The sequence below is a fragment of the Vipera ursinii genome (genome assembly GCF_947247035.1).
Source record: "Vipera ursinii genome assembly, chromosome: 11".
NCBI lineage: Eukaryota > Metazoa > Chordata > Lepidosauria > Squamata > Viperidae > Vipera > Vipera ursinii.
In genome coordinates, this window is record NC_139524.1 from 954384 (window position 1) to 982290 (window position 27907).

Consider the following 27907-nt stretch of genomic DNA (forward strand, 5'->3'; position numbering starts at 1 on the left):
AAAGGTAGTCATCTAATCCTTCTCTAAAAAGGTAGTCATCTAATCCTTCTCTAAAAAGATGAATTATGGATTGCTCAGGCCATCTCTCTATCTGACCGGCCAGCTTTCAAAACTCCCACACGTACTCCAGGGCAGGCCGGCCAGCTTGCTTTATCTTATGGATTTGCTCTTCCGCTCTGAGGGCCATAGATGGGTCCTCAAATCTTTCCCTCAGCCCTAGGAGGAAAAGGAGGGGTCCTCCAAGTCAGGGGCTTGCTTGTTATATAAATTGTTGAGCCATTCGGATGCTTCTCCCTCTAGGCTGGATGCAATCACATCGACCATAGCACCTGGGTCTGGGTACAGATGGGCCCAGCTATTCAAATGAGAGCATATGTTGTTGAGGAAGAAAATCAGTTTCTCTGGGTCCCCATTGAAGGTTGCTCTGAAGGGTGGGCTCATCATTGCTTGCCGGGGTCCCCATTGCTGCTGGCCCCACCCTGGTTGTTGGTTAAATGGTTGCTGGGGCCCCCATTGGTGCTGGCCCCACCTTTGTTGTTGGTTAAATGGTTACTGGGACCCCCACTGCTGTTGTGTCTCCAGTTGCTGCTGGCCCCACTCTGGCTGCTGATTTAATGGCTGCCAGGGCCCCCACTGCTGCTGGCCCCACTGGTCCTGCTGTACGTTCAGGGGTTGCACATTGGGGTCCTGCTGCTGCCATCCTTGCTGTTGTCCTCTCATCAGCTCCTGATCTCCAGGCTTCTGCACCACCCCCAGCCGTTGCAAGGCTTCTATTAGCTGGGGCAAGCTCAGAGGTTGTTGGCCTTTCACTTGTGGGGGCTTCCCAATCTCCCATTGCTGCAGAGGCCCCAGGCTGGGGTCTTCTGTCTTTATGGGTCTGGAGGCTTGGCAGACGACTCCTGGGTCTGGCAGGCAGTCTGATCTGCAGACAGGATTTTCCACTCACCCAGATTCTCAGAGGCTGAAGGGCTGACACCTCCTCCCCATTCTGCTCCTGGGGCCTCTTGCCGCACGTATTCTCTACTGGAGTGGTTCCAGCTTGACGAGATAAGCCCAGTTCTCTGCTGAAGTTTGGAGATCGGCTCAAATTCATCTTCCCACAGAAAACTATACTGCTCAAAAAAATAAAGGGAACAGAAAATAGGACATCCTACTATTAAATACAGTACATTGTGTTGTTTAAGTGTTCCCTTTATTTTTTTGAGCAGTATATTTATTATTTCCTCTTCAGAAGTTTCGCCAGCAATCAGGCCTTCTCTTTCCATCTTGAGGATTCTTCCCTGAATCTTTGCCAGCTTATCTCTCCTACCAGAGACAGCGGCGGGGGTTCAGGACCCCCCTTTGAAAGAAAGGAGATTCTGGCATGACGTCATGGTTCTGATGAATAAGACAAATCAAACAAACTGCAGGCATACTATTTATCTAAAAAGTCTTAGTAATGAAATGAAACATCGGCACTCATGGAGGGATGCCAGAATCTGAAATCTCCTCCCCCCCAAACCCATCGTCACACACACACAATCCATGCCCTTATTTACACGTCATAAATCACATTATCCAATTAGTTTCACATATGAGGTCTCTCCTCCCATTCTGTATGCAGGCATCTTATCTTCTCAAAATAGACGTTAGAAAAAGTTCCCTCCCTTCAAGATTCAAAGTGAAGCAGTTTAAACAAAAGGCTGTCTCTTACATTGTCAGTGCAAAAACATGTCAATGTTTGCAGCATTGATAGCCGTTTTCATAGTTCTCCAAACTTCTTCCCATCCCCTCACCCATTGATCAAGTGTTTGGGAAGTGGACGGCGCCTGAGGGTATTCAGGTATTGGGCTGAACTCTTTTCCTGTGGCTACTCTGAAAGGTGTGTAACCAGTGCTGCTGTGAACAGAATTATTATAGGCCACCTCGGCAAAAGGGAGGAGGTCAGTCCAGTTTATCTGTTGGTAGGAAACATAGCATCTGAAATATTGCTCCACCATTTTGTTAGCGGATTCTGCAGCCCCATTGGTAGCTGGATGAAAAGCAGATGATAAGCCTTGAGATGATCCAATTAATTTAAGGAAACTCCTCCAAAATTTCGCTGTGAACTGCACTCCTTTATCCAAAATTATTCGCTTAGGGGCGCCATGCAGTCGGTAGATATGTTTCAGGAACAATTTAGTCAGTCGTTGGGCAGATGGGAGTCCTTTGCAGGCAATAAAATGAGCCTGCTTCGAAAACAGGTCTATCACAGTCCAGATGACAGTATTTCCTCTACTTTCGGGTAGGTCTACAATAAAGTCCATAGCTGTTTCTTCCCATGGTTGAGAAGGGTCGGCTACCGGCTGCAGTAACCCAGGGGTTTTTCCTGGAATTTTTTTCATGGTGGCACATACGGCACAACTCCTGGCACAGTTTTCCACATCTCGTTTTCCACATCTCGTTTTCCACATCTAACCCAACCACAAAATTGCTGGCGGATGAGGTGTAGAGTTTTTAAATATCCGAAGTGTCCAGCCTGTTTTACATCATGGCTGTGTTTGAGAACATTGAGACAGAGGGCTTCAGGCAGATACAGTTTCCCCCCCTTGTATGCCAAACCACCCCTGCATGTTAAGGATGTTTGATTATCTTTGAACTATTGATTGGTGAGGAGCTCTCGTTTTATCTTCTTCACTCCTGGATCATCAGGATTAGGGGTTCTGTGAGGTATGAGTTGTGCAACAGGTTATGAACTGGAGATAATTGCCTCATTGACCTCTTCGCATTCATTTTGTACTGGGCAATCAGGATAGCACATCAGCTAAGAAGTTTTTTCCTCCCGGTATGTACTTTAGAGTGAAGTTGAAACGATTAAAGTATTGTGCTCACCGCACTTGTTTTGGGGAAGTTTGAGGGGGACCTTCAGTGCCTCTAGGTTTTTGTGATCTGTCCATACTTCAAATGGCAACTTGCTCCCCTCTAAATAGTGTCGCCAGTTTAACAGGTTCCGCCTAATGGCGAAGGCCTCCTTCTCCCAGATTGCCCATCTCCTCTCGCTTTCAGTGAATTTTTTGGAGGTGTAGGTGCAGGGTTGTAGGACTCCACTTTTGTTCTTTTGCAGTAATACAGCTCCGACTGCAACGTTGCTGGCATCAGCTTGAACTACGAAGGGCTCCCCTGGGCATGGATGCTTTAGGATTGGTTCAGCAGCAAATAGTCTTTTTAAATTCTCAAAAGCTGTTTGACAGCTCATTGTCCAAGCAAGTGGTTGGCCCGGTCATGGCTTTCCTCCTGCTTTGCTTGTTTTCAGTAGTTCTGTAAGGGGTAGGGCAATCTTGGCAAAGGAGGGGATGAATTGGCAATAAAAGTTAGCAAAACCTAAAAAGCTCTGAAGCTGTTTGCGAGTCTTTGGGGGCTGCCATTCAATTACAGTTCTCACTTTGGCTGGGTCCATTTCTACGCCCTCGTTGGAAATTCTGAAGCCAAGATAATCTAATCGGGTCTGGTGAAATTCACATTTTGACAATTTGGCATATAGCTTGGCCTTCAATAGTTTCTTTAACACTTCTCACTAACTTTATATGGTCATATTTGTGCTGTATATCAAGATGTCATCAAGATACACCAGAACACCTTTGTATAAGTGATCATGTAGGACCTCATTAATCAGCTGGATGAATACATGGAATTGGTAGCTTCCCAAGGGACAATTAAAGGCATTTTTTCAGTCGTCTCCCTCTTTCATTCTCACCTGGTAGTATGCCTCTCTCAGGTCCAATTTTGTGAAAATACTCCCCTTAGCTAGGTGGGTTAACAAGTCTTTCAGGAGGGGGAGGGGGTATTTGTTCTCCACACTCATTGCGTTAAGCCCTTTATAGTTCATGCAGAGACAAAGAGATACATCTTTTTTTTTCTTTGAACAACACAGGGGCTTCCACAGTGGACTTGGCTCGTTCAATGAACCCCCTTGCTAGGTTTTTATCCAAGTATCATTGCATCTCCTCCATTTTGAGGGGGGACATGGCGTACATTCTCGGTTGGGGGAGTTTGGCTCCCAGCAACAGTTCGATAGAACAATCATTGGGGTCTGTAAGGGGGCAGGATCTTGCATTCTTTCTCACTAAATGCCCCCGCCAGGTCCCGGTACTCACGGGATGGTTAGTTTGTCTGGTGGCAGTGAGGCAGCCATGTGCGCTTGTTCAGTTGGTGGCCTAAATTGTCCTGCCACATCTGTTGAATCAGTGGGAGGTTTGGGCCCTATAGATCAAGACTTTTCAACCAGTGGTAAGGGTACCACCTGTGGTACATTGGCACCTGGCAGGTGGTACGCGACCATCCTAGAAAAGTGGTAGTGGGGGAGGGGAATGGCAGCACTGCACAAGCCTGAGCGAGAGACGGCTGGAGCTGCAGGGCTGTTAGGGCTCAGCGGAAGCGCCAGGATCAGCACCAGGCTCCAGCTGGAGCTCGGCGCTAATCCTGGTGCTTCTGCTGAGCCCAGAAGAAGTGCCGATCAGCTGGAATGTTGCAGCATCTCCAGGGTCTCGTAATTTATATTCAGATGCCTGGCACCGGATTCATATTTATGACGGTCACAGTATCCCAGGGTCATGTGAAGTTACCAAAACCTGCTGCAACCACCCAGCAGATGGGGGGGAATAAAAACCAAACACCCACCACCCCACCCCACTGCCAATCCCCAACAGAAATGTTCACAACAATGAAAACCTCGGACAGCAGGAAGAGCACTGCCAGGCAGGCAGGCAGGTGTCTTGCTCGGCTGTGGTTTGGGGGGCACTTTTTTCAGTGCCATTGTAACTGTTGTAAGTCGAGGACTACCTGTACTTCATCACTTTTTTCCTTTCTTTTTTGGGGGGGGTCATCACCTTGCTAGGCGACTGGTGGTACTCAGATGTTGCCATATCCTAAAAGTGGTACAATGGGTGAAAAGGTTGAAAAGCCCTGCTATAGGTAGTCTCACAGTTCTCATTTCTTTCTCCCACTAGATAAACTGCTTCCATTTGTCAAACCAGGCTAATCCTAGGATCACAGCCTCAGTCATTTTGGGGGCCACCAGGAAGCAAATAAACTCCCAGTGATCACCTATTTCTAGTCATAGGGGCTCTGTTAATTGCATGACTAAAGTCCCTCCCATCAAGGAGCCATTGGCTTCCTCGAACTTCACAGGTTTGGAGAGCATTTTTGCTCATATGCCCAATTTTATGGTAAATGGCAAGCTAATGATGGATCAGAAGCATCCAGAATCAACTAGCACTTTTAAATCTACCTGCGTACCCGACTTAGGGATTATGAGCTTGGCAGGTAGTGAGAAAAGGTGGGATGTGTCAGCTCACCATCAGGTGGTTCTCTCCTTCATCGTCGCTGTCAAAAGAGGGTAGAGCGGGGGCAGATCCAGACTGAGTCCCTGCATCTTGGGCAACAGGTTCCTGTGTGATCCGGTTGGATTTCTCTCTCATTGGCTGCTGTGCAGGTTTCTTTATTGCTGCTGGTTCCAGTCTGCTTTGCCGTTTGGGTTAGGGGACTAGGCAGTTCGCTGCTCGATGGCCCTGCTGTCTCCATCGGAAGCACTTGATTGGCGGGCCTCCACGTGGCCTGGGTCTTTCAGCAGCTGCAGCAGTTGGAGACCCTCGAAGTGGTGGTTGCTGTTTGGTTGCTCTGGCCTTGGCTCGGCTTAAGGTGAGGGAAGTTTTTTATAGTGGACAAGCTGAACGTCTAGTTTTAGCACCGCCTGGTATCATGCTTGCAGCTGATAAGGTACCGCTCAATAGATGCAGGCCTGAGAGAGGTGGTCATCCAACTTTTTCCTGAAGTGATGGACTATGGACTGCTTAGGCCACCTCTCTATACGACTGGCTATCTTGTGAAACTCTCGTACATATTCCAGGGCAGGCCAGCCGGCTTGCTTTATCTTATGGATTTGTTCTGCTTTGAGGTCAATGGATGGGTCCTCAAATCTTTCTCAGTCCTAGGCGTTGCTACTCCTGTCGTCAAAGACGCTCCAGCATCTCGGCGATCACACTAGGCCGCCTCAACAGCAGCCGCTGCCGGTGGAATGATTGCCCGCTCCTTGGGGCTCGCTGCTGCCATGGGGGCCGGCACAGGGATTTGTTTCTGCGGGGGAGGCGGAGACGGACGGAGATGCGGCAGACCTCCAGTGACTCTCTCGCCGCCGCCTCCACCGCTACTGTTGTTGGCTTCCGCTACGACCAAACCTGGGCAGCCTCCTCCACCCCCAGAAGTGGCATCCGGGGATCCTCAGATTAAATCCGAACCAAGCAGCAAGTGAAAAAGTTAGCAGTAGCAGCAGTAGCGGGAGTGGTTTTAATTGTCAAGCGTCCTCATGGAAGTCAATGGAGGCGCCGCGGCTGGCCTTTTGAGTTGGTGAGTGAATGAGAGTGAGAGAAACGTTTTTTGAGCAGTGTGAGTGAATGAAAGAGTGAAAGAGGCTTTTTAGAGCAAAAGTGAGGGAATAAGAGAGCAAGAGAGAAGCTTTTGCAAACAAAATATGAGTGAATAAGAGTGAGAGAGCTTTTCCATGCAAAGGCGAGTGAATGAGAGTGGAGGGGGCAGGGTGGCTGCATGTCTCCCCTTAGGCTCCACTGTTCTGTCAAGCCTCTTGTTTTGCATATGCGCGCGCTTGCGTGTCCTTCTTTGCGGCTCCCAGTTTTTTCTTTTGTGAGGGAACTGGTTCCGAGTGGCTCTTTCACTGTTTCAGGTTGCCGACCCCTGCCTTATGCTTTTAGAATTAGTTGGTGCTGAGAGGGGGGATTGGGATGAAAGTTAGTTAGTCAAAATAATAACTCTTGCCGTAGGAACCCAAGGACAAACTGGGTCCAGAGCTGATAACGTTTTGGCAGGCTGGAGAGCTGCGGAGAAAGCCCACGCTTCAAGCTAATTGGGGAATGTGCTTTATGACTGTTTATTGGGGTTGGGAATTGTACTTTGTTACTTTGTATCCAGGGGAGGGGAATTTAGGTTTTGGGTTCAACTATGTAGTGCCAATACTTTGTTTCCCGAATAAAAGATTATTTAAGGAAAACAATGCTTTGAAGTTCTTTCATCTGTCGGAACCATGACAGCCAGTTGCTAAGCCTTGAATTTTGGTCGCAATGGTTCTAAATGTGAGGACTGGTTGTAATTCACTTTTTTCAGTGCTGTTGTCAAATGGCTGCTAAACAAATGGTTATATGGACTACCTGTATTTCTTTAATAAAGCTGTGTAGCCTTCTGATTTCAGAAGGAGAAACCAAGCAAATACATTTGTCTTTTATATCTCACCAGTTCTTAGAATTGAAGGGGACGTGTGTAGGCCTGCCTCTAATTTTATCCCAGCAACAACCCTGGGAAATGAATTGAGCTGAATGTGATCAATTTAAAATCAAATCAGGTCAAGTGAAGCCTGCAATTTAGACTGTAGTTATGGGAACCGTTTTTAGAAATTACAAAAAAACCCTGATATTCTGTGGTAGAAATACCGTTTTGATGGAATATCAAGTCTCAGAGTGACCCCACAGAATGAATGAGAAACATGCACTGCCCCCCATACAAAGACTGCCACATCAGGAGGACTAGAAACCCTTTTAACCTGTTTCTAGGTATCCAAACAATTGTAAGCAGAAGATCTGCAGAAGAGGAAGTGAAGCTGAACACCAGACTTAAACGCTAATCCCCTCCGGAAAACACATTCTTGGATGTCTATTTATACCAGCCTTTGTGCATACAGCTGGGTCTTGCTTTCTCATTCATACCGCACCTTGCCAACAGCTGGCCAAGCACTCTCAAACTCATGTGGTATTCAAATAAACATGGAAAACACAAGGCCGGGAGGAAGACTGGTTAAGCCCTTTTATGGCTCTGAGTGCCCTGGGGAGAGAGCAAGTGTAAGTCTCAAGCTACTATATGAGGAGAGCTATATTAATCTATGGTAACCAACATTCAGGTGTACCTTTTCAGATTAATATAATTTATGAAAAGGCATATGCTTTTTCTTTGCCTCCTCCTATTTTCTGTATTAGTTTAGCCACACCGTGCATCTGACAAAAGTAACAGCATCTAAAAAGTTTATAAGGTTGGACTAGATAGAAAAACTCTGAGGTCCTTTAAGGCTGTCTTACAAGAGGTCCTTTATGAAGTCAACCGTATCCTCTTTCCAACAGAGGTCATCCAACAGAGGAGAAAACTTCCCCAAAGGATTGGCAATGTTGGTTCTTTTCCACGGCTCGGTTCCCAGGCACCTGACACAGAGAGGTGTATCGATAGTCCTTGACTTGTGACCGCAACGGAGCCCACAATTTTTGTACTCAAATGAGACCGATCTTAAGTGAGTTTTACCCTATTTCATGACCTTTCTTGCCACATTTAAGTGAATTGCTGCAGTTAGTTGTTAGGTTTGTAACATGGTTGTTAAGTGAATCTAGCTTCCCCTTTGATCAAATGATCCCAGGACACTGCAATCATCATAAACGCGGCCCAATTGTCAAGCAACTTGAATTTTGATCATATGACTAGGGGGATGCTGCAATAATAAGTCACTTTTCTCAGTGCCGTTGTAACTTCAAATAGTCACTATATGAATAATTGTAAGTTGAGGACTACCTATATTGCTCCTGACAAGGAGGGCTATGAGGGTAAGCAGGTATCTGAAGTTGGGCTCGGCTGGGTTAGGCTTCCGAGGTCAGATTTGCTCCTGTTGCTCCTGGATTTCAGCCTGCATTTTCATCCACCCACTGCTAGATTTATCCAAATAGGCAGTAGCATCCAGGAGAATCTTCTCTGGTGCAGCTGCCAGCCTCTGGAAGAGCATCTCCCCAGAGGTAAGGTCAGGACCCCCTCTTGTAAGACTTAGCCTTAAAACCTGGCTTTGGTCCCAGGTCTGGGGTTGATGTATTGCTGTATTAGAGAGGGAACCTGTTTTTCGGTGTTTGGGTCATTATTAGATCATTTTACTCCAGGCAGTACAAGTGCTTTATGTGTTATTTGTTTTTATAGATTTTTTCCTTTTGCCTGGAGATTGAAATAGGCAGAATAGCCTATCTATCGTTATGGCTCCCCTTTTTGAAACGGTCTTCCTTGGGACAATCTGCCTGAAGCCCCGATCATGTCTCCCTGCAAGCTAGACCAAGCCTTTCCTCCTTTTCAAAGCATTTTAAATCTTTATCATTATGGTTTGGTGCATTTTCGGTTTTTATTCCTCCAGAATGAATTCCTCTTCAACCTTAAATGGGTTAAAAATAACAATTCCCTGCTGCCCAGAATTGTATATTTGAGATGGGTAGCCACTTCAATTGAAATGATAGCACAACAATAGCACAACACAAAGCCAAACACGCACTGAACAAGGATCCATCCTGTAAACACAAACACAGGTGAGAAGTTGAGGGGGCAGCTTGGATAGACCAATCTGTCTTAAGCTTTTGTCTCCCAGGACCCCTCCTGACTTTTAAAAATTATGGAGAACCACAAAAGAACTTTTCTTTGCATGTTATATTTATCAATATTTACCACAATAAAATTTTAAATTGATGTATTCACTGCCCCTTGTCAAGAGTGTTTCATATTGCATTATTTTTCAACATAGGCTAGCAAATAATTTCGATTTCAAGGATCCCCATGAGACCATAACTTGAGAAACACTGGTCTACACAAAGCATTGGTGCAAGGAACAGGGGCTTTGTTACCCCTGAATCCATTTCCTAGTTTTGGATTACAATACCCATCATCCCAAGAAAACAACGATGGGAGGGGAGGCAAGCCATACAGAAGAATCTTTGGGGGGAAGCTTGAGTTGCAATCCTGCCTGTAATCCCCCTTTTTAAGGTTGCAAAAGCCCCGCTGGCCTCTGAGCTTCCAGTCTCCCAAATCTGTTGGACTATCATACCCATGATCCCGTGTCTTGTTGGGTCTTACAGGCTTAGAGATGGGGGGGGGGTCGTTGGGGGCTCCCCTGACCGCTAGGAGAAGACAGACCCCCTTCCTCCCCTCGCTCAGAGGCTGTGCCTTTGGGCTGACAGCGCTACATGCCGCCCCGGCGGGATGCGACACACGTGTGGGCGTCCACACGTACGCGGCGGCCGGGCTACCCACCCACGCGGCTGGCCCCACCCGCTCCGCACCTTGAGGCGGGTGAGCTGGTCGTGCAGCGCCTCCTTGACCCGCAGCAGCGTCTCCTCCTCTTTGCGGAGCTCCTGCAGCCGGCTCAGCATCCTGCTCCCCCTCCCCGCCTGGGGGTGCGCGCGCAGTGATGACGTGCCGGCGACAGTTCTTTTGCCGTCGAGTGAGAAGAGGCAAGCGAAGTGGGGGCCGCCATCTTGCTCCAGGGCGGAAGAGGAGAAAGGAAGCAACACGTGTTTGATCTCGAGAGGCCTCATTGGTCTTTAGATCTCAGTCCCCCCCCCATGGGAAGGGAGCAAAAGGCAACAATGGCAGGAGCGGACAGGCAACTGCTTGGGCAAGAGGCCAACAATGGAGGGGAGCGAAGCCCCCATCATTTCTGCCCACTATTCTTCAGCCCATTGTCCTCTTACTTGAGGGGGCGTGGAAGAAACAATGGGTGGTTTTCTTTGAAGGCTTGTGGTTATCTACCTATTCATGTAGATAAGTAGCTTTAAAATGTAATACAAAATCCTTGCCTATACTGCCAATATTTGTGTAGCACCATCTCTTTCATTATTTCTGTGCTCCCTCATCTAATTCAGGATTACAACCTAAAACTCTAGCCCAGTAGAGTGCAAAGATAGATAATTTTGCTTTGGCTAAGGATACACTAAGGATAACCTCCTTAGAGGTTACCCCACAATTAGGGACTGCAGTATCTGCTATATTGAGATCTAAACTGTATTCAGTTTAGCAAGCTTTTGCTATAAGGAACATAAATGCAAGGGTTGTATTAAATCTGATACAAAGAAAAGTTCCTTCATTACAGACCTTCAAATTACCAATCAAAATATTTCAAGTTCAGGGTTGAAAATGATGAGTCCTTGACGCTCTCTGAGCTTGTTTTGTTATTCTTTCATATTTATTTACATCAGTTATAGCTGGAAGGTCCCTGAGCAAGGGGAAACATTTCCCAAAACCACATTAATAGCATTTAATATATACGCGAATAGCGTATCTGCTTTTGCTATCTCTCAAGAGATTTTCTCTTTGCATAGAAATAAAAAGCCAAGAAGCAAAAGGTCCTTCCCATTTTTTTCCTCTCAGATCTTGACATTTCATTCCTGTTCTGTGGCTGTGATGGAAAGATTCCAGCTCTTTGACAAAATCCCATTTTCTCCTTCTGCCATTTCTGCAACATTTGATATATTTTTATGCTGTCGGTCAATCAGGTGATATGTTCATGCAAAGAACATCCTTTAGTCATGCTGCTCTATTTCTAATTATCTTGCAGAGTTATAAATACCACTCTTTGCAAATAAAGAATGAAATGAGGCCACTTTGGATATATTTTTTATTAAGGGTAAATTGAGACCTTTTGAGCATTGTATCATAAAAGTGCAGAAGCTCTTTTTATGCTGTACTTTCACTCTTTGCAGCACCTGCTACTTGGATCTTTGCTTTCCCTTTTGCTGCTTTCTCCTCTCTGAGTTTATGCTATCAAAGAACAGAAAATAGTTTAGTCATTTCTATTCCTTTAAAAAAGATGCTGTGAAATAATATTTCAGAAATGTCAAGCCACTCACATTTTTAGCATGGCGCAGAATAGTGTTACGTCTCATAGTTTTGGCATATGGGTTCAATTTAATCATGATTCTCAAATTCTTCAGTGGATTCTTCTTAAGGACTCTACGATGAATCTTCTTCCTGCAAAACAGATGGGGACACAGAACTATGAACACAACTCAGTGTGCATGAAGACTAATGCTGGAGAGAAGTAGCATGCAGAAAAGTACAAGTCCATGTTCATAGGAACACATACACACTTTTACCCACCAGAGGACAATGAAAGCGTACGCTTGATACATACTTGGGTGGACGTAGGGCTTTCTGGATCTCCTGGCTTTTTAGGATCCTTCCAAGATCAGTATTGGTCATCTTGTGCATTGGCAGACTGCATTGAAAGATAGATTACAACAAAGATATGATTAAGGCATTGTTCTTTTCAAGGCGGAGTGTGTTAATGGGTATGTGTAACATGATTACCATTTCATATTAAAAACGGGTGGAACAAGCATTTGGAAAAAAAAGACAGAATTACAGTGTAAACCCCTCCAGATGGGATTATTCAGAGAATGGCTCTGGCAGTTCAGATATGAAAGCCTGCAGATGTATCTATACAACTACTATGAACTGCTTTATGGCATTGCCAATTACACTAAAGGAAGCACCACTTCAAAGCTCAAGTATTGCACAGCTCGTACTATATTTCTATACACTATATATTACTAAAAGAGCCATGGTGGTGTAGTGGTTAGAATGCAGTACTGCAGATTGACTCTGCCTACTGCCAGAAATTCCATCCGAACCAAATCCAAGATTGATTTTTCAGGGGTCAATAAAATGAGGACCCAGATTGTGGGGGCAATATGCTGACAATGTGAACTATTCAGAGAGTGCTGTAAAGCGGTGTGGTATATATAAGACTAAGTGCTATTGCTATATAGCTCTTCTAGCAAGAATCTGTTCACGCGCTGGTATGTAGATCTACAAGCTAAAATGTCATTTCTGATCCCCAGATGCAAAAAAAGTCCTTCCAACTAAGAAACAGGATATTGTTCAGTTCCTTTCAAGATGCTGATTTCAGCACTGTGAAGGGAACAGCAAAAGTGAACAATGACTGGAGTCATACCCATTCAAAAGCCCCTTGAGTGATCTGTTAGGACTTTCAATACTCCATTTTGCAAAGCTAGAAATAAGGCTAAAGCAGACTTACTTGTAGCTACTTTTCAGGGTGGCAGGCTTGCGCCAAGTGCCATATAAGTCATCCAACTTGCGGAAGGCACTTTCAGTCCAAATGCAGAAACGTCCAACATGGCCACCAGGAGCAAGTCTCAAGAGATTCAGCTTGTTCACATTGAGAAGAGTAATTCCTATTAGCGGAGAGAATGCCACATTCCCTTTCACGTAAAACATACTCACAAGGGAAGAGTTATTTTCTTAAATTCATGAAATTTAGAAACTAAATACAACACAAAGGAAATCTACCATCTGATACTTGTCAGAACTTCCACCAAATCATGTGTTTTCAGAAACACGGACCAATGAAGTGGAATATCATCATTCAGGGCCCTCCTCCAGCCTACAACTTGTTGTGAATCCTGGAAGGTAACTGAAGGAGTACCTGGGATATTCCTGAATGCTTTTATGACGCCGTTGTCTTCATTATAGATGATGCAAGGTCCTTTGCGCTGGATGCGACGGCGATTCCTCATTTTACCTTTGCCTGCCCGCATGCGCTGAGAGGCATAGACCTGGACAGAAAAAGGTGTGTAAAAATCCAAACTCACTACTTCACTATTACAGGACAAACAGATCTGGTACCCAGAAATTCAGAATTTCACCATCGTCAACGTTTATCTGAAACACGGACCAGTGAAAAATTCATCATATGCAAAGGCAACGATGATTTTTATGTATGCTTAGTTTTTTGTATCTCTCTTCAAGTTAATCACACACACGCTAAGCTCTTTGAAGTTAGTGAATTCTAGTAATGAACTGGCCAGCAGATATTCAAACCAAATAAAACAATCACTCTGTCCATCACTCAGCAATGTTTCTGCTTTGTAATTAATGACCAACCCACCTTTTTGATATCATTCCAAGCTTTCAGCTTCTTAAGTAGGAGAACAGCTTCCTTGGTTTTTTTGTAGCCTTCAACTTTGTCTTCAACTACCAGAGGAAGTTCTGGAATCTCTTCAATGCGGTGACCTGACATAAGATAGCAAGAGTTGCAAGAAAGCCTAAAACCTGCTACCCCGACTTTTCTCCACACATAATATTCACTGTGACACAAAACAGAGGTCCTGGATGATGGTGGGCACACTTCCACGGAAGGCATTCCTTTGTTTCTGGGTACATCTAAAGACTTAATGGAGTGATCTAGTTGTCTCCAGGATAATGACCTCACTGTTGAAGTAACTTGTGCAATGACCTCATCCAGGGTGAGCATGCTTTCTATCACTCCCTCTATTCTAGTTGAAAGGGATAAAGACATGGAAGCAAGCCACATTTTTATGGTGCTCACTGCCTTGTCGAATAACTTCTCCCCAAAGATTTATTTGGCATCTACCACGGAAACTACCATGGAAACTACTACCACGGAAACTAGTCAAGGAGAGAAGCAACCTAGAACTAAGGAGAAACTTCCTGACAGTTAGAACAACTAACTGTTGTTCTAGAACAACCTGCCTCCAGAAGTGGTGAATGCTCCAACAATGGAAGTTTTTAAGAAGAGACTGGCCAGCCATTTGTCTGAAATGGTATAGGGTTTCCTGCCTTAGCAGGGGGTTGGACTAGATGACCTCCAAGGTCCCTTCCAACTTCTTCTTCTTCTTCTATTATTATTGTTATTATTACCATACAACTCAAGTAATGCTCCTGAAGCATTTTTGTAGTGTTATTATACTGGAGTTTGTATCTGTTTTTGTTATGTTTACTTTTAAATTATTTTTGATTTTATAATTTCAGCATATTTTTTAATCCCATTTATATCCCGCCCTTCTCCGAAGACTCAGGGCGGCTTACAATTCATTACTGTGTTGCAGTATTATTTTACGTTTTATGGTTTTATCTGTTGAGAATTTGTTCTGGTTAGAAGAACATTTATACAAATACAATATGTGAAATATTTGATACCCTTTCCGAGATATTATTTTATAGGCTCAGTTCAGTTATATTTACTGTTTATACCAATGCCACTGCAGGAAGATACTTGCCTTTAGACATGACTAGAGCTGGAAGGGCAGAAGCTGCCAGAGCAGAGCAGATGGCATAGCGCTTCTGAGTGATGTTCACTCTGCGGTGCCAGCGTCGCCAAGTTTTGGTTGGGGCAAACATGCGACCACCACGACACATCTATGTATGAGGCGTTAAGGATGGAACTTTTTATTGTAGGAAATCCGTGGTTTCGGGGTGAGGTATCATCAATATGCTGATGATACCCAGCTTTTTATCTCCACCCCGAACAAACCCAGCGATGCCCTCGATGTGATGTCCCGTTGCCTGGAAGCGGTACGGATTTGGATGTGGAAGAACAGGCTCCAGCTCAACCCGGCCAAGACTGAGTGGCTTTACGTACCGGCATCTCGACTTGTCCAAGAGGTTCCATCTTTGGTTATGGGAGGAGAGGTGTTACCTCCCGTTGATAGGGCACGCAATTTAGGCGTCCTCCTGGACTCACGACTCAGTTTTGGAGTTCATATTGGAGTCGTGGCCAGGGGGGCATTTGCCCAAGTTCGCCTGGTGCGCCAGTTGCGCCCCTATCTGGACCGAGATGCCCTACGTACGGTCACTCATGCACTCGTTATCTCCCGGATAGACTACTGCAATGCTCTCTACATGGGGCTGCCTTTGAAGACCACCCGGAGGCTCCAGCTGGTGCAGAATGCGGCCGCGCGGGTAGTGATGGGAGCATCCCGATACTCCCATATTACACCCCTCCTGCGTGAGCTGCATTGGTTACCGGTTGTCTTCCAGGTGAGATTTAAGGTGCTGGTACTTACCTTTAAAGCCCTACATGGCTTAGGCCCGGGATATTTGCAGGACCGTCTGCTGCCGGGGACGACTTCCCATCGCCCAGAGCGCTCACAGAGAGGGCCTCCTCAGGGTGCCGTCGGCTAGCGACCCCCAGGGGGAGGGCCTTCTCTGTGGGAGCGCCAGCCCTGTGGAACCAACTCCCCCTTGAGCTCCGGATGGCCCCGGATTTCCGGTCCTTTCGCCGTGACCTCAAAACTTTCCTTTTTCATCAGGCTGACCTGGACTGACGAGAGTTTTTAAAATGTTTTAATTTTTAATTGTTTAATTAATTTATTTTGGGGCTGTTTATTTAATTTCTCTTAACCTTTGTATTGTTGTTTTTATTGTTGTTAGCCGCCCTGAGTCCTTCGGGAGATAGGGCGGCATATAAGTCCCAAAAATAAATAAATAAATAAATAAAATCCCTCTTCCACCTTGCTCAGAGTTAAAGGATCATCAATCACCTGTACCAGCATGACAGCAGGCAACTGTCACTGAATACAGAGTAAGGCGCAAATTACAACATCATTGCAAGGACCTCTCTTCCTGTAACCAAAACAAGGTAAAGCAATTGCTGTTAGGTTTTCTATGCTACAAGTGCTTTAAGTGAATCGCCCATCAAACAAAACACATTTTAAATCATAATATTGCAGTTCAAAAGTCATCTACATTACATAGTTGCTACACATATCAAGTAATTTGTTTAATGAAGGATACATTGCCAAAAGCACCCTGACCAGATCGATGAGTTCCACCCCCACGAACCCTTGGAATACGAGCAACTGCCCTTCCAGTACCCCAGGATTCAGCACTGGTCTGGTGCCCTGAGGAAAAGAAATATATATATTCAACCACAGATTACAGATTTTAGGTAATTTTCCTGAAGATTTAAACACCAACATCAGAACATCTAGTAAAGGCAAACTTTTTTCAACAGACCTCTGGAAGCAAACATTTTCTTGTTTCCTAATGAATATATAAATAATGAGCTATTCTAAAGGTTATTGATTTTCTGAAAGTGGTTATAACTGATTTTTATTTTTTGCAATTTTGTGTATAATCTAAAGACGTATTATTGCAGTGGTATTGAAATATGGGAAATTCAGTCCAAGAGTAAAATTTCACTGTTCTTTGAATACTAAAATAGTTTCTGTTGCAGAATCTCATTTTCAAACAGTATCTTCAATCCCTAACTAAATCAACACCACCAGATGTTTGGGGTTTTTTAAGGTAATATCTGAAGAAAGTATTGTTTCTTAGTGGATTGCTGCATATTTCAAATCAAGTACTATCATCATTGCTTGGGATGTGATAAGTATCATCAATTTTAATATTGAAAAGCACTGAATGTCCATCTTTCAAACTTTACAAAACATAACTCTTCTGCAACTTACCTGCAAGTTCACTGACGGCATAGGGCTGCCTGCTGTTCTTCCTCAAATTAGTGTGAACAAAATTCACAATATCTGGGCGAATCGGTGCCTTGAAAACAGCAGGCATAGTGACATTTTTACCCGATACCTCTCCCTTTTCGGAGTACACCGATACTAATGGTCGAGTACAAGCCTGGAGAGTGAAATGGAGCATTAGACATGCAATTCAACTTATTCTGCTGATGCTCAATAATATGGAACTATCGCTGAGTTTTGAAAAGTCCTCAGTTCAATGGCAACAGTTTATGGACAGCAGGCAACTGTCCCTTAATACCAAATAGGACGCAAATTATAACATCATAGCAATACATGTGTATTGAGCAGTTGAAAAATGAAGATAATAATGGAAGAACTGTTGTGTTGAACCTCATTTCTATCACAAGTAATCATTCCTCCTCAGTTTTTGGGCAAGTCACGCAGCTTGTACTTTGCTGATTTACTTCACAAAACCCATACTTGAATTTCAGCCATTTACAATCATTTCCTGGAATAATGTTCCCATTATTTATTACTATTCAGATTTTAATGGGGTCTGTGCACTCCATTAATAAACCTCAGTAATAGTTTAGATCATAGCAATACTTATGCAGTCACATAAGGTACCACAAAGCCACACTCATCTTGCAACTACGAAGAACTTAAATGAAGGCATGTGGCTAATTTTTGGCTTTAATGCTAGATTTGAGACATAACATGGGAGATTCCGTTGAGTTTAACAATTCGATGTAAGGGGGAGTCATCTAACACTAAGTGAATGCTCCTTGAGCAGCTGAAGAGTTATCACTCCGATTTGCTGGCTTCCTTCATGAGACCCCCATAGACTCCAGTTGCATTGTTGCTTAGTACAGCAGTCGCTAACTACTCTCCATGAGAGACCAACCGTCTTTCCTCTTCGACCTAAAAGCGGGTGAGGAGGGTTCCTGCGAGGAGAGAGTCGGGCCTCTGCCTTGGCTCGCTGGGTCTCCACGCGGCAGCGACTCCTCCATTACTCCAAGATGGCGCCTGCCCGGCCGGTCCCCTGTCTGGCCGCCTCTCTCCCCGCGATGCCCAGTAGACGCCCCTTCACTCCCCGCTTGTCAGCCGAGGCGTTCCCACCCGCCCGCGCCGCCTCCCGCGGCTTCCGCCACCGGGACCGCTTCTGTCCTCACCATGGTGGGCGCCTTCAAGACCGCTGAGGAGCCCCCTCGCGCGGCGCCCGTCTCCGCCTCAGCCCCGACCGGAAAAGGAAGGGTGCCTCGCAGCTCTAGACTTTTGACGCTTTCGCGCACGATCCCGCCCCCTTGAGCCGGGTAAGCTCCCCTCAGCCGGCAGCTCGCCCACGTCTTCTTCCTTTCCCGTTCTGATGTCCTCGTCCGGCGAAGGTGAAGAAATAAAATCTTTTCCAGCCGTATTCTCCGTTTAAAGTTGCCTCAGGAGATGTCGGGATTTTCTTCTTGGAAGAGAGGAAGTTCCGACAGGCGTCTCTTTTCGGCGGAGGGATTCCTCGGGGGGGGTGTCCATGGGCGATGGAAAGTAATTCTGGCGCGCAAGTTTGAGCTACAAGAAGCGGCTGCGCATGCGTGCGGCTCCCGAATTGCTGACCGTATCTGGGGCGGCGAGGCTCGGAATGGCTTCCCGGCTGCAGCAGGAGGAGATTCTCCGCTTCCACAGCTTCCTCCTGCAGTAAGTGGGCCCGTCATACTCTAATCTTGGAACTGTTAAAAAAAAGGGTTTTAGCTCCCTTCTTTATCTTCACAACAACCCAGCGGGGTAGGCTGAACGGTAGAGCTGAAGTTCACGGAGCTCCAGCTTAACGGATGATTATAAAAATAGGGGAAAAAGTGAAACACCAGGAGTGAGCCTTGCTAACCTTGTAAAAATAGGGCTATTATTATGATTTAATTTTATTTTTATTCTCTTCCTAACAAAGTCTCCCATTCAAATAATTGCATTCAGGTTTCTGCTGGGGCTCCTTTGCTTCATAAAAAAACACCTAGTAAACTTAAATTACCCAGATTTTGATGTACTTACGTTATTTTATAATTTTTACAACCCATTCGATTCCTGGACAGGGACATTCATGGCTTAATTCTGAGTGGAGATTTGAACCCAGGTTCTGTCCGGTGGCTCAAAAGGGACGCGGTGGCTCAGTGGGTTAGGACGCTGAGCTTGTTGATCAGATGGTTGGCAGTTTGGTGGGTCGAATCCCGAGTGCCGCGTAACAGAGTGAGCACCTGTTACTCGTCCCAGCTCCTGCCAACCTAGCACTTCGAAAGCACGTAAAAATGCAAGTAGAAAAATAGGGGCCACTACGGTGGGAAGGTAACAGCGTTCCATGCGCCTTTGACATCTAGTCATGCCGGCCACATGACCGGAGACGTCCTCGGACAAACATAAATAATACTGATGATACCCAACTCCAAAACCACGAATGATCTCACCCAGCGGTTTCATATAGATGTTGAACAGGAGAGGCGAGAGGACTGACCCCTGAGGGACTCCACAAATGAGAGACCTCGCGGTCGGCCTCTGCCCTCCTGCCAACACCGACTGCGAGCGTCCCTGGAGATAGGAGGAGAACCACTGTAAAACCGTGCATCCCACTCCCAATCCCCTGAGACGCCGCAGCAGGATACCATGGTCGATGGTATCGAAAGCCGCTGAGAGGTCTAATAGGACCAGAACAGAGGAATGCCCCCTGTCCCGAGCCCTCCAGAGATCATTCACCAGCGCGACCAATGCCGTCTCCGTGCTGTACCCGGGCCTGAAACCCGATTGGTACGGGTCTAGATAATCCTCTTCATCCAGGACCAGAGGGAGCTGATGTGCCACCACACTCTCAACAACCTTCGCAAGAAAGCGAAGGTTGGAGACAGGACGAAAGTTGTTCAATACAGCTGGGTCCAAGGCAGGCTTCTTGAGGAGAGGCCTCACCACCGCCTCTTTCAAGACGGCGGGGAAGCTGCCCTCACTCAAAGAAGCCGATATAACTGCCTGGAACCAGCTGCGTGTCCTCTCCCGGGCTGCATAGACCAGCCAGGAAGGGCACGGGTCCAATAAACATGTGGTGGTACTCAGCCTCCCCATGATCCTGTCCACTTCCTCCGGAGTCACAGAATCAAACTCCTCCCAGGTGATATCGACAAGACCACCCGTGTCCTGCTCGACAGACTCTGCCCAGTCAGAGTCCAGACCGGTCCGAATCCGAGCGATTTTGTCTGACAGATGCTGGTTAAACTCCTCGGCACGACCCTGCAAGGGATCCTCCCTCACCTCCTGATTCAGGAGGGAGCGAGTCACCCTAAACAGGGCGGCCGGGCGATTATCTGTGGACGCGATAAGGGTGGCGAAGTGGTTAGACCTCACCTCCCTTATCGCAGCGAGATAAGACCTAGTATAGGTTCTTAGTCGCAATCGATCGGATTCGGATCGGCTGGATCTCCAACCGCTCTCTAGGCCCCGTCTCCGACGCTTCATCTCCCGGAGCTCCACGGAGAACCATGGAGCTCGACGGGATCTGCACCGGGTCAGGGGCCGCAGGGGTACAACTCGGTCAAGAGCCTCAGTGGCTGCCCTTTCCCAGGCTTCCACTAAGGCGTCTGCCGAGCTGTGAGCAAGGGAGGCAGGTGGGGACCCCAGCGCCGCCTGGAACCTCTAGGGATCCATTAAGCGTCTGGGGCGGTACCATTTGATAGGTTCCACACACCCACGGCGGGGGGTGGCAAAACGGAAGACCAGCCGCAGGAGATGATGATCGGTCCATGACAGGGGCATAACAATTGGGGAGCCCCCACCAAGATCATCTAACCACCATCCAGATAAGAAAACTAGGTCAAGGGTGTGGCCTCCCTCATGAGTCGGTCCCGAAATTACTTGCGTCAGGTCCATGGCCGTCATGGAAGCCATGAACTCCCGAGCCAACTTAGATGATCCTCCCAGAGATGGTAGATTGAAGTCCCCCAAAACTATAAGTTTCGGGAACTCAATCACCAACCCAGAGAGGACATCGAGAAGCTCAGGCAGGGCTGCTGCTGCGTGACTAGGCGAAAGGTACACCAGCAGCAAGCCCAACTGCGCACCAGGGCCGCATGTCAAAAAGGGAGACTCACACCCGACTCTGGGGAACGGTGGCCTCCCGTGGGCACAAGGTCTCCCTCATAACAACAGCCACTCCCCCACCCCTACCCTGAGCCCGAGGCCGGTGTAGCACCCGGAAACCTGGTGGGCAAAGATCAACCAGAGGAATACCGCCCTCTGGGCCCAACCAAGTTTCCGTGATGCAAGCCAGGTCCGCCTGCTCACCCTCGACCAAGTCACGGACGAGAAGAGCTTTGTTAACGACAGACCTGGCATTCAAGTACACCAGCCGGAGCTCAGGAGGCTGCACATCCTCACTCCCGGGACCTCGGGGCGGAGCCAGAGGGTCGGAGTGCCTCACCGCTTGTAAGCAGCGGAGAGACCTTCCCTGAGATCGATACGGCCCTCTGTTCCTACACCTGCTGCCATTCCCTAACGTGGGAATAGGTAATCCCACGACTGGCCCTGGAGCCCCAGAAGCAACCGACCCCCGCTCATCCCCCCCGCGATCCGCCTCAGCACTGGCCTGAACAGAGGTTGTTGGACTGCCCCCCTCGTCCAAACAACCAAAAGAAGTACCCTCCCTCCTCCCTAACCCCTGAAAAAATTTCGACAAAAAACAAACCAGGGGCCTCTTGTTAGGTTTACGTCGGAGGCCCCTACCCGTGCCCAGCCATCTCTCAGGGTCCCAATAAGTGGGCCCTTCCTCGAGATTGTACTCGGCTGGAAAGGCGGGTCGCCCCCAGGAAGGGGGAGCACCCCTGAGGGCGAGCAAGTCCGTAGAGGAATACCTAAGACAAGGCATAAGAGCAGTCCAGATACAGGCAGTCCATAGTCAATAAGGAGGGTCTAAGCAGAAGACAAATAGGTGTCCCGACCCTCCACCCAGCCACTGCCACTCAGCTGGGTGCACCCCCAGGACAGGCCAACCACGGTCCTCTCACGACAGTCGCAAGGCCTATTCCTGGGGGGGTGGTCCGAAACACCCATCCTGGGTATAGCATGTCCCCTAGAGCTCTCACCTCTAGGGACAGCAGATGTAAGTTCAAGCCACCCTCTCACGGTGGCTAATACCCAGGGAACTCTGAATCCTTTGGGGATGATATGTGGGTGACAATAAGCAACAGTCCGAAGGCAGAAGTATAATAGTATAATAATCCATCGTAGTACGCCATCAAAGTCTGCACTGTATCTGTAAGTAAGCCCACCATTCCAATTTTATCCCTTGTTGCTCTAGTTCCTGTCTTGATTTCAATTCTCTCACATCATTCATCTTTATACCTAGTGCTATTCTCCAAATTGAACAAATTTGGGTAAACTATAGCCTCCAGGGTGGACAACCAGACTGGTACTTTAATATAATTTTGTTTTCTAATTTTATTCCAAATTTTGAGTAGCGCTTGTCTAATTCGATGGCTTTGGAAATGTTGATATAGCTTTTGTTTATCATTCCATAGGAATGTGTGCCAGCCTAATTGCAAATCATGGCCTTCTAAAATTAATAGTCTTTTATTCCTTAAAATTATCCACTCTCTAATCCAGGTTAGCGCCGCTGCATGATAATATATTTCCCAGTCTGGTAGTCCAAACCCTCCATTTTCTTTAGCATCCTGCAAGAGTTTCATTTTAATCCTCTGTTTTTTCCCTTGCCATATAAAATTTAGTGTCAGTTTGTTCAGGTTCCCGAAAAACCTTTGATCTAGTTGTATAGGAATATTTTGGAACAGGAATAGAATTTTAGGTAGTACATTCATTTTTATGACAGCAATTCTCCCTAACAATGAAAGGCTAAAGTTTTCCCATCTTTCCAGGTCTTCTTTTATTTGTTTCACTATTTTGTTGTAATTGTCTTCTTTGATTGAGGTGCTTCTGGCCGTAATAGTAATTCCTAGGTATTTTATCTTCTTAACTATTTGTATGTTCATAATCCTAGCCAGACGCTGTGGCTCAGTGGGTTAGGACGCTGAGCTTGTCAATCAGAAGGTCGGCAGTTTGGCGGGTTGAATCCCGAGTGCCGCCTAACAGAGTGAGCGCCTGTTACTCGTCCCAGCTTCTGCCAACCTAGCAGTTCGAAAGCATGTAAAAATGCAAGTAGAAAAATAGGGACCACTACGGTGGGAAGGTAACAGCGTTCTGTGCGCCTTTGACGTCTAGTCATGCCAGCCACATGACCACGGAGACGTCCTCGGACAAGCGCTGGCTCTTCAGCTTTGAAACGAAGATGAGCACCGGCCCCTAGAGTTGGAAACGAATAGCATGCATGTGCGGGGGAACCTTTACCTTTAATCCTAGCCAAGTTTTCTTTCTGTTTATTCATCATATTTTTAACAATCATTTTAGTTTTATTCTCATTTATTTTCAGCCCAGCGGCTTCTCCATATTTATCTAGTTCTTCCAACAGTTTTGGTCCCAATTGTTGTGGTTTCTCCATAATAAAGACCAAATCATCCGCGAATGCTTGGAGTTTAAATATTTCTTTTTAAGTTTCCAATCCTTTTATATGCGGTTTGTTTCTAATTATCCTCGTTAGGACCTCTAGCATCAGTATAAATAGTAATGGGGATAAAGGGCATCCTTGTCATGTTCCTTTTTGTTTTTGAAATTTCCTGGTTGCTTCCCCATTTATTATTATTTTAGCTTCCTGATTAGTATATATTGCCCTTATTATATTTATAAATTTTTCACCCATAGTACAATGTATGTATTTCGTAGTATTCTAAAGTATCCAATATTATCCTAATGTTATGTTTAGTTTGTCTTTTGGCCAGAAATCCATTCTGATCCATGTGTATAAAGTCATTTAAAAACCTTTTTAATTGCTCAGCTATAATTGTTCTAAATATCTTACAATCAGACTTAAGTAAAGATATTGGTCTATAGTTTTGGATTGATGTATGATCCGTATTGTCTTTTGGGATCAGAACAATATTCGCCTCTGACCATGACTTTGGGATTTTTGCTTCATCCAGGACCGCGTTAAACACATCCAATAAAGGTTGTTCTAAAATGTTTTGTTGTTCCTTATAGATTTCTATCAGAAGGCCATCAGGACCCGATGGTTTATTATATTTTTGTTTGTTAATGGCTGTAATCACCTCTGTCATCCTAATTTCTTCGTTCAACATATTTTTAATTTCACCTGTAACTTTTGGTAGTGTAGCTTTTTTGAAACATTCCTCTGCTTTCTCCTCAATTTCCTGGTTATCTTCCGTGTATAATTTCTCATAGAATTCCTGGGCTATAATTTTTTTCTCCTCTTCTTGATAATGTATTCTCCCTTTGTCATCTCGTAATCTACTAATCCAACTTTTCTCCTTTTGTTTTTTCAATTTATGTGCAAGCCATCGACCAGGTTTATTTGCATTTAATTCTGTTTTATACGTCTTATCTGTTGTGCTAAATTTTGTTTTTCTAAGATGTTAAGTTTGTGTTTAAGTCCATTTGTTGTTTTACATTCTTTTTTATGGTTGTAAGGTTTTACACTTAACCTCACAATTGCCCCAGCATTACTCAGGAATTTAAGAGAGCCAAAAGAAACTCCTGAGCCGAGGTTTCAGCAAGCAAACATCTTTTATTTTGATCAAAATAGAGTTGGATGGCCACATCTCTCTTCGTGGCTGGTAGAAAGATGAAGGCAACAACCAGGAAAGATGTCTTCCACCTTTTATACCCCTTCAGAACAAAGAGATCTGGTCTTGGTACTAGGAACCAAAAGGTACAGAAAAATAATTCCTAGATGATGACTCATACACAAACAACCCAGGCTCCACCACAGCTGCTTTCCCCCCTCCCCTTACCATGCTCTTTTCATGTAAGCAATCACCTGTACCTAAAGCATGAAACGTTTGCTTTTATATAACTAATTTCCCAATATAAAGCACCTACAAAACTGCTTGCATATAAAGACGATTACAAAGTATTTATTTATTTATTTATTTTTATATACCGCCCTTCTCCCGAAGGACTCAGGGCGGTGAACAGGGCAGATATATAAAAAATACAAAAATACAAAAGTTAAAAGAAAATTAAACATATGCCCAGCTAAAAACAGTAAGTACAGATATTAAAAATGACCATAAAAACCCAACCCATCCCCCTTCAGGCCAGGCTGGCTTGTTCAAATAAGAATGTCTTCAGATTGCGACGGAAGGAGCGAAGGTCGGGCGCCATCCGGAGCTCAACCGGCAACCGATTCCATAGCTCCGGGGCGCCCACAGAGAAGGACCTCCCCCTGGGGGCCACCAATCGACATTCTCTGATCGGTGGCACCCTGAGGAGGCCCTCTCTGTGGGAGCGCACAGGGCGGAGGGAAGTTGATGCTGGCAGCAGGTGCTCCCTAAGGTACTCCGGACCCATGCCATGTAGGGCCTTAACCACCATTACCAGTACCTTGAATCTCACCCGGAAGACAACTGGTAACCAATGCAGCTCACGGAGCAGAGGTGTAACATGGGAGTATCGGGAGACTCCCAACACAACTCTCGCGGCTGTATTCTGTACCAGTTGGAGCCTCCGAGTGGTCCTCAAGGGCAGCCCCATGTAGAGAGCGTTGCAGTAGTCCAGACGAGAGGTCACGAGCGCGTGAGTGACCGTACATAAAGCATCCCGGTCTAGATAGGGCCGCAACTGGCGCACCAGGCGAACCTGGGCAAAGGCCCCCCTAGTCACAGCTACTATATGGTCTTCCAGAGTGAGCCGTGAATCTAGAAGGACTCCCAAGTTGCGAGCCCTATCTACGGGGGGTAATAGTTCACCCCCCATGGAAAGAGATGGGATGTTCTGAATATCCCGGGATGCCGGTATGCACAGCCACTCAGTCTTGTCGGGGTTGAGTTGAAGTATCACTACTAATATCAATATTACTAACATCATCCTTAAGCATAATAAAATCCCTTCAGAGTATTGTTTCTAATCTTTTGTATTCCCCTTCTAACATTTTCTGTTGTTTTTTCTCCTTATTCTTTTTCGCCATATATGCTATAGCTACTCTCATAACTGCCTTAGCTGTGTCCCAAAGGTTTTGGACAGTGGTGTCTTCATTTTTATTTTCTTTGAAGAAGTCCAGTTCACTCTCCATCTTTAGTCTGAAGTCATCTTCTTTTAATATTGACCTTTGCATAGTCCATCTAGATGGTTTTTTGGACCCTTTCCAGCTAAATTTCACAGGATTGTGGTCTGCCCAGGTGCTTGTCTCTATACACACTTCAACTTCAGAGTTAATTTCCCTTGACATCCACACCATGTTGATCCTAGACCATGAGCTGTGCCGATTTGAGTAATATATGTATTGTCTTGCCTCACGGTTCCTTTCGCTCCATATGTCCTGAATGTTTAGGTCTTTGGCCATATTAAAGAAGGATCTTGGTAGTATTCTTCTTTTCCTTTTCCTGGTCTTGTTACCCTTGTAATCCAAATTATTATCGATAATAGCATTGAAGTCTCCTAACACAGAGATCTCGTCATAATCTATATCATGTATCTTGTTATATAAAGTTTTAAAAAACTTCTTAGTTTCCATTCGGGGCATATATTTTTACTATCACAACTTTCCTATGATTTATTTCTACCTCTACCATCAATATTCTACCTTCTCTATCTTTATAACTTTGTTCAGCTACCAGTTTCTTATTCACGTATAATACCACCCCCCTCTTTTTTTGTTGGTCTAATGATACAAATATATTTCCTAATTTTGGCTGGTCTAACAGGTATTTTTGTTCTTTTATATGAACTTCCTGAATTGCTATTATATCTAATTTTTGACGAAAAAGTTTATTGAAGATTTTCTGTCTTTTCATTGGCGAGTTTAAACCATTAATATTCAATGACAAAATCCTACATTCTTCTTCCTTTATTTTACTTATATCTGGGTCTTGTGCTTCTCATTGTGCGGATCTCTTTTGTTTCTTTATCTCTGCCTTCATACTTCTCTGTAGTCTCTCCAGAATTATTTCTTCTATCCTCTGTTCCTAGTACCTTCCCTTCTATAGCCATCTGTCTTACATCCCTTTCTCTTATGACCCCTCCATCTTGGTCTTCTACTTCATCTTCATTGTTAAAATGGAGCTTATAAAAATCTTCTGCCTTGTCTATCGAGTCTAAGCTATACCTTCTGTCTTGTCATGTGACTTCTGGAGTCAGCCATCTGGAGTCAGCCTTCTGGAGTCAGCCATCTAAAGTTCACATTGTATCTACTCAGTTTCGATGTCAAAAATTGGTAGCCTCGTCTGAAGTCTCTCATTCTTTTAGGTATTTGTTTGAGGATTGTTATTTGTTGTCCTCCATAATCTAGCAGCTCCTCTCTTGATCTATGTAATAATTCATCCCGGGTCAATTTTTTAACCAATCTCACATGTACTACTTTCGGGAGGTTATGCTTCCTCGCATAATTAGTTTGGACCCTATATATCTCATCTATTTCTGCCAACATTTCATCTTTTCCTATGCCTAGTGTTTTCACCATTAAGTCTGCCAACATATCCGGCAGGTCCTCACCTTTTTTTCCCTTAACATTTTGAAAGAGCAGGTAGTGGGCGGCTTTCTCCGCTTCCAGGAAAATCACTGTTGTTTTGAGCTCTCTGTTCACCCGGATTAGTGTTTCACTTAATTCCTCTACTTTCTTCTCCATTCTTACTTCCATTTCCTGTAGTCTTTGCTCATTTTTTATTAATTGTTGAATCACCTCAAATTTACCATCAATTGCTTGTATTTTTTCCTTGAGCTCACCAGTATGATTTCTCACTTGGCCTATCTCTTTCTTCATCTCTTTT

At 45.4% G+C, this 27907-nt stretch overlaps 3 protein-coding genes across 4 annotated transcripts in view; 1 reads left to right on the forward strand and 2 right to left on the reverse strand.

Annotated features, from left to right (window-relative positions):
- The window catches only part of SNAPC5 (small nuclear RNA activating complex polypeptide 5), a 30665-nt gene extending 20473 nt beyond the window's left edge, over window positions 1-10192 (reverse strand). The window contains exon 1 of the mRNA XM_083371596.1: window positions 10092-10192. Within this exon, the coding sequence (XP_083227722.1) occupies window positions 10092-10181 (90 nt within the window). The 5' untranslated portion in view covers window positions 10182-10192. The remainder of the gene's footprint in view (window positions 1-10091) is intronic.
- A 1216-nt stretch (window positions 10193-11408) lies between these two features.
- Window positions 11409-18484, reverse strand: RPL4 (ribosomal protein L4). The gene is made up of 10 exons (XM_083371096.1): window positions 18230-18484; window positions 17043-17214; window positions 16366-16472; window positions 14850-14988; window positions 13718-13842; window positions 13256-13385; window positions 12848-13004; window positions 11942-12025; window positions 11658-11778; window positions 11409-11568 (listed from the first exon to the last, which is right to left on the reverse strand). The coding sequence occupies exons 1-10, from the start codon at window positions 18230-18232 to the stop codon at window positions 11485-11487; spliced, it is 1122 nt and encodes a 373-aa protein (XP_083227222.1). The 5' UTR covers window positions 18233-18484; the 3' UTR covers window positions 11409-11484.
- Window positions 18485-18670: 186 nt separating this feature from the next.
- Window positions 18671-27907, forward strand: part of ZWILCH (zwilch kinetochore protein) — an 84250-nt gene continuing 75013 nt past the window's right edge. Inside the window, exon 1 of one of the 2 annotated variants that reach the window (XM_083371574.1) lies at window positions 18671-18743. In XM_083371574.1, coding sequence (XP_083227700.1) covers window positions 18688-18743 — 56 coding nt within the window. In that variant the 5' untranslated portion in view covers window positions 18671-18687. The remainder of the gene's footprint in view (window positions 18744-27907) is intronic. The other variant, XM_083371575.1, reaches the window with a different exon arrangement.

What these genes read in the sequence shown, in the direction of transcription:
- RPL4 (XM_083371096.1), bottom strand. An exon ending in AGCTCTAGTCATGTCTAAAG is followed by an intron (nt 13,843 to 14,849) that starts GCAAGTATCTTC and finishes ATCTTATGTCAG; the next exon opens with GTCACCGCATTGAAGAGATT. An exon ending in CTTGGAATGATATCAAAAAG is followed by an intron (nt 13,386 to 13,717) that starts GTGGGTTGGTCA and finishes TTTTCTGTCCAG; the next exon opens with GTCTATGCCTCTCAGCGCAT.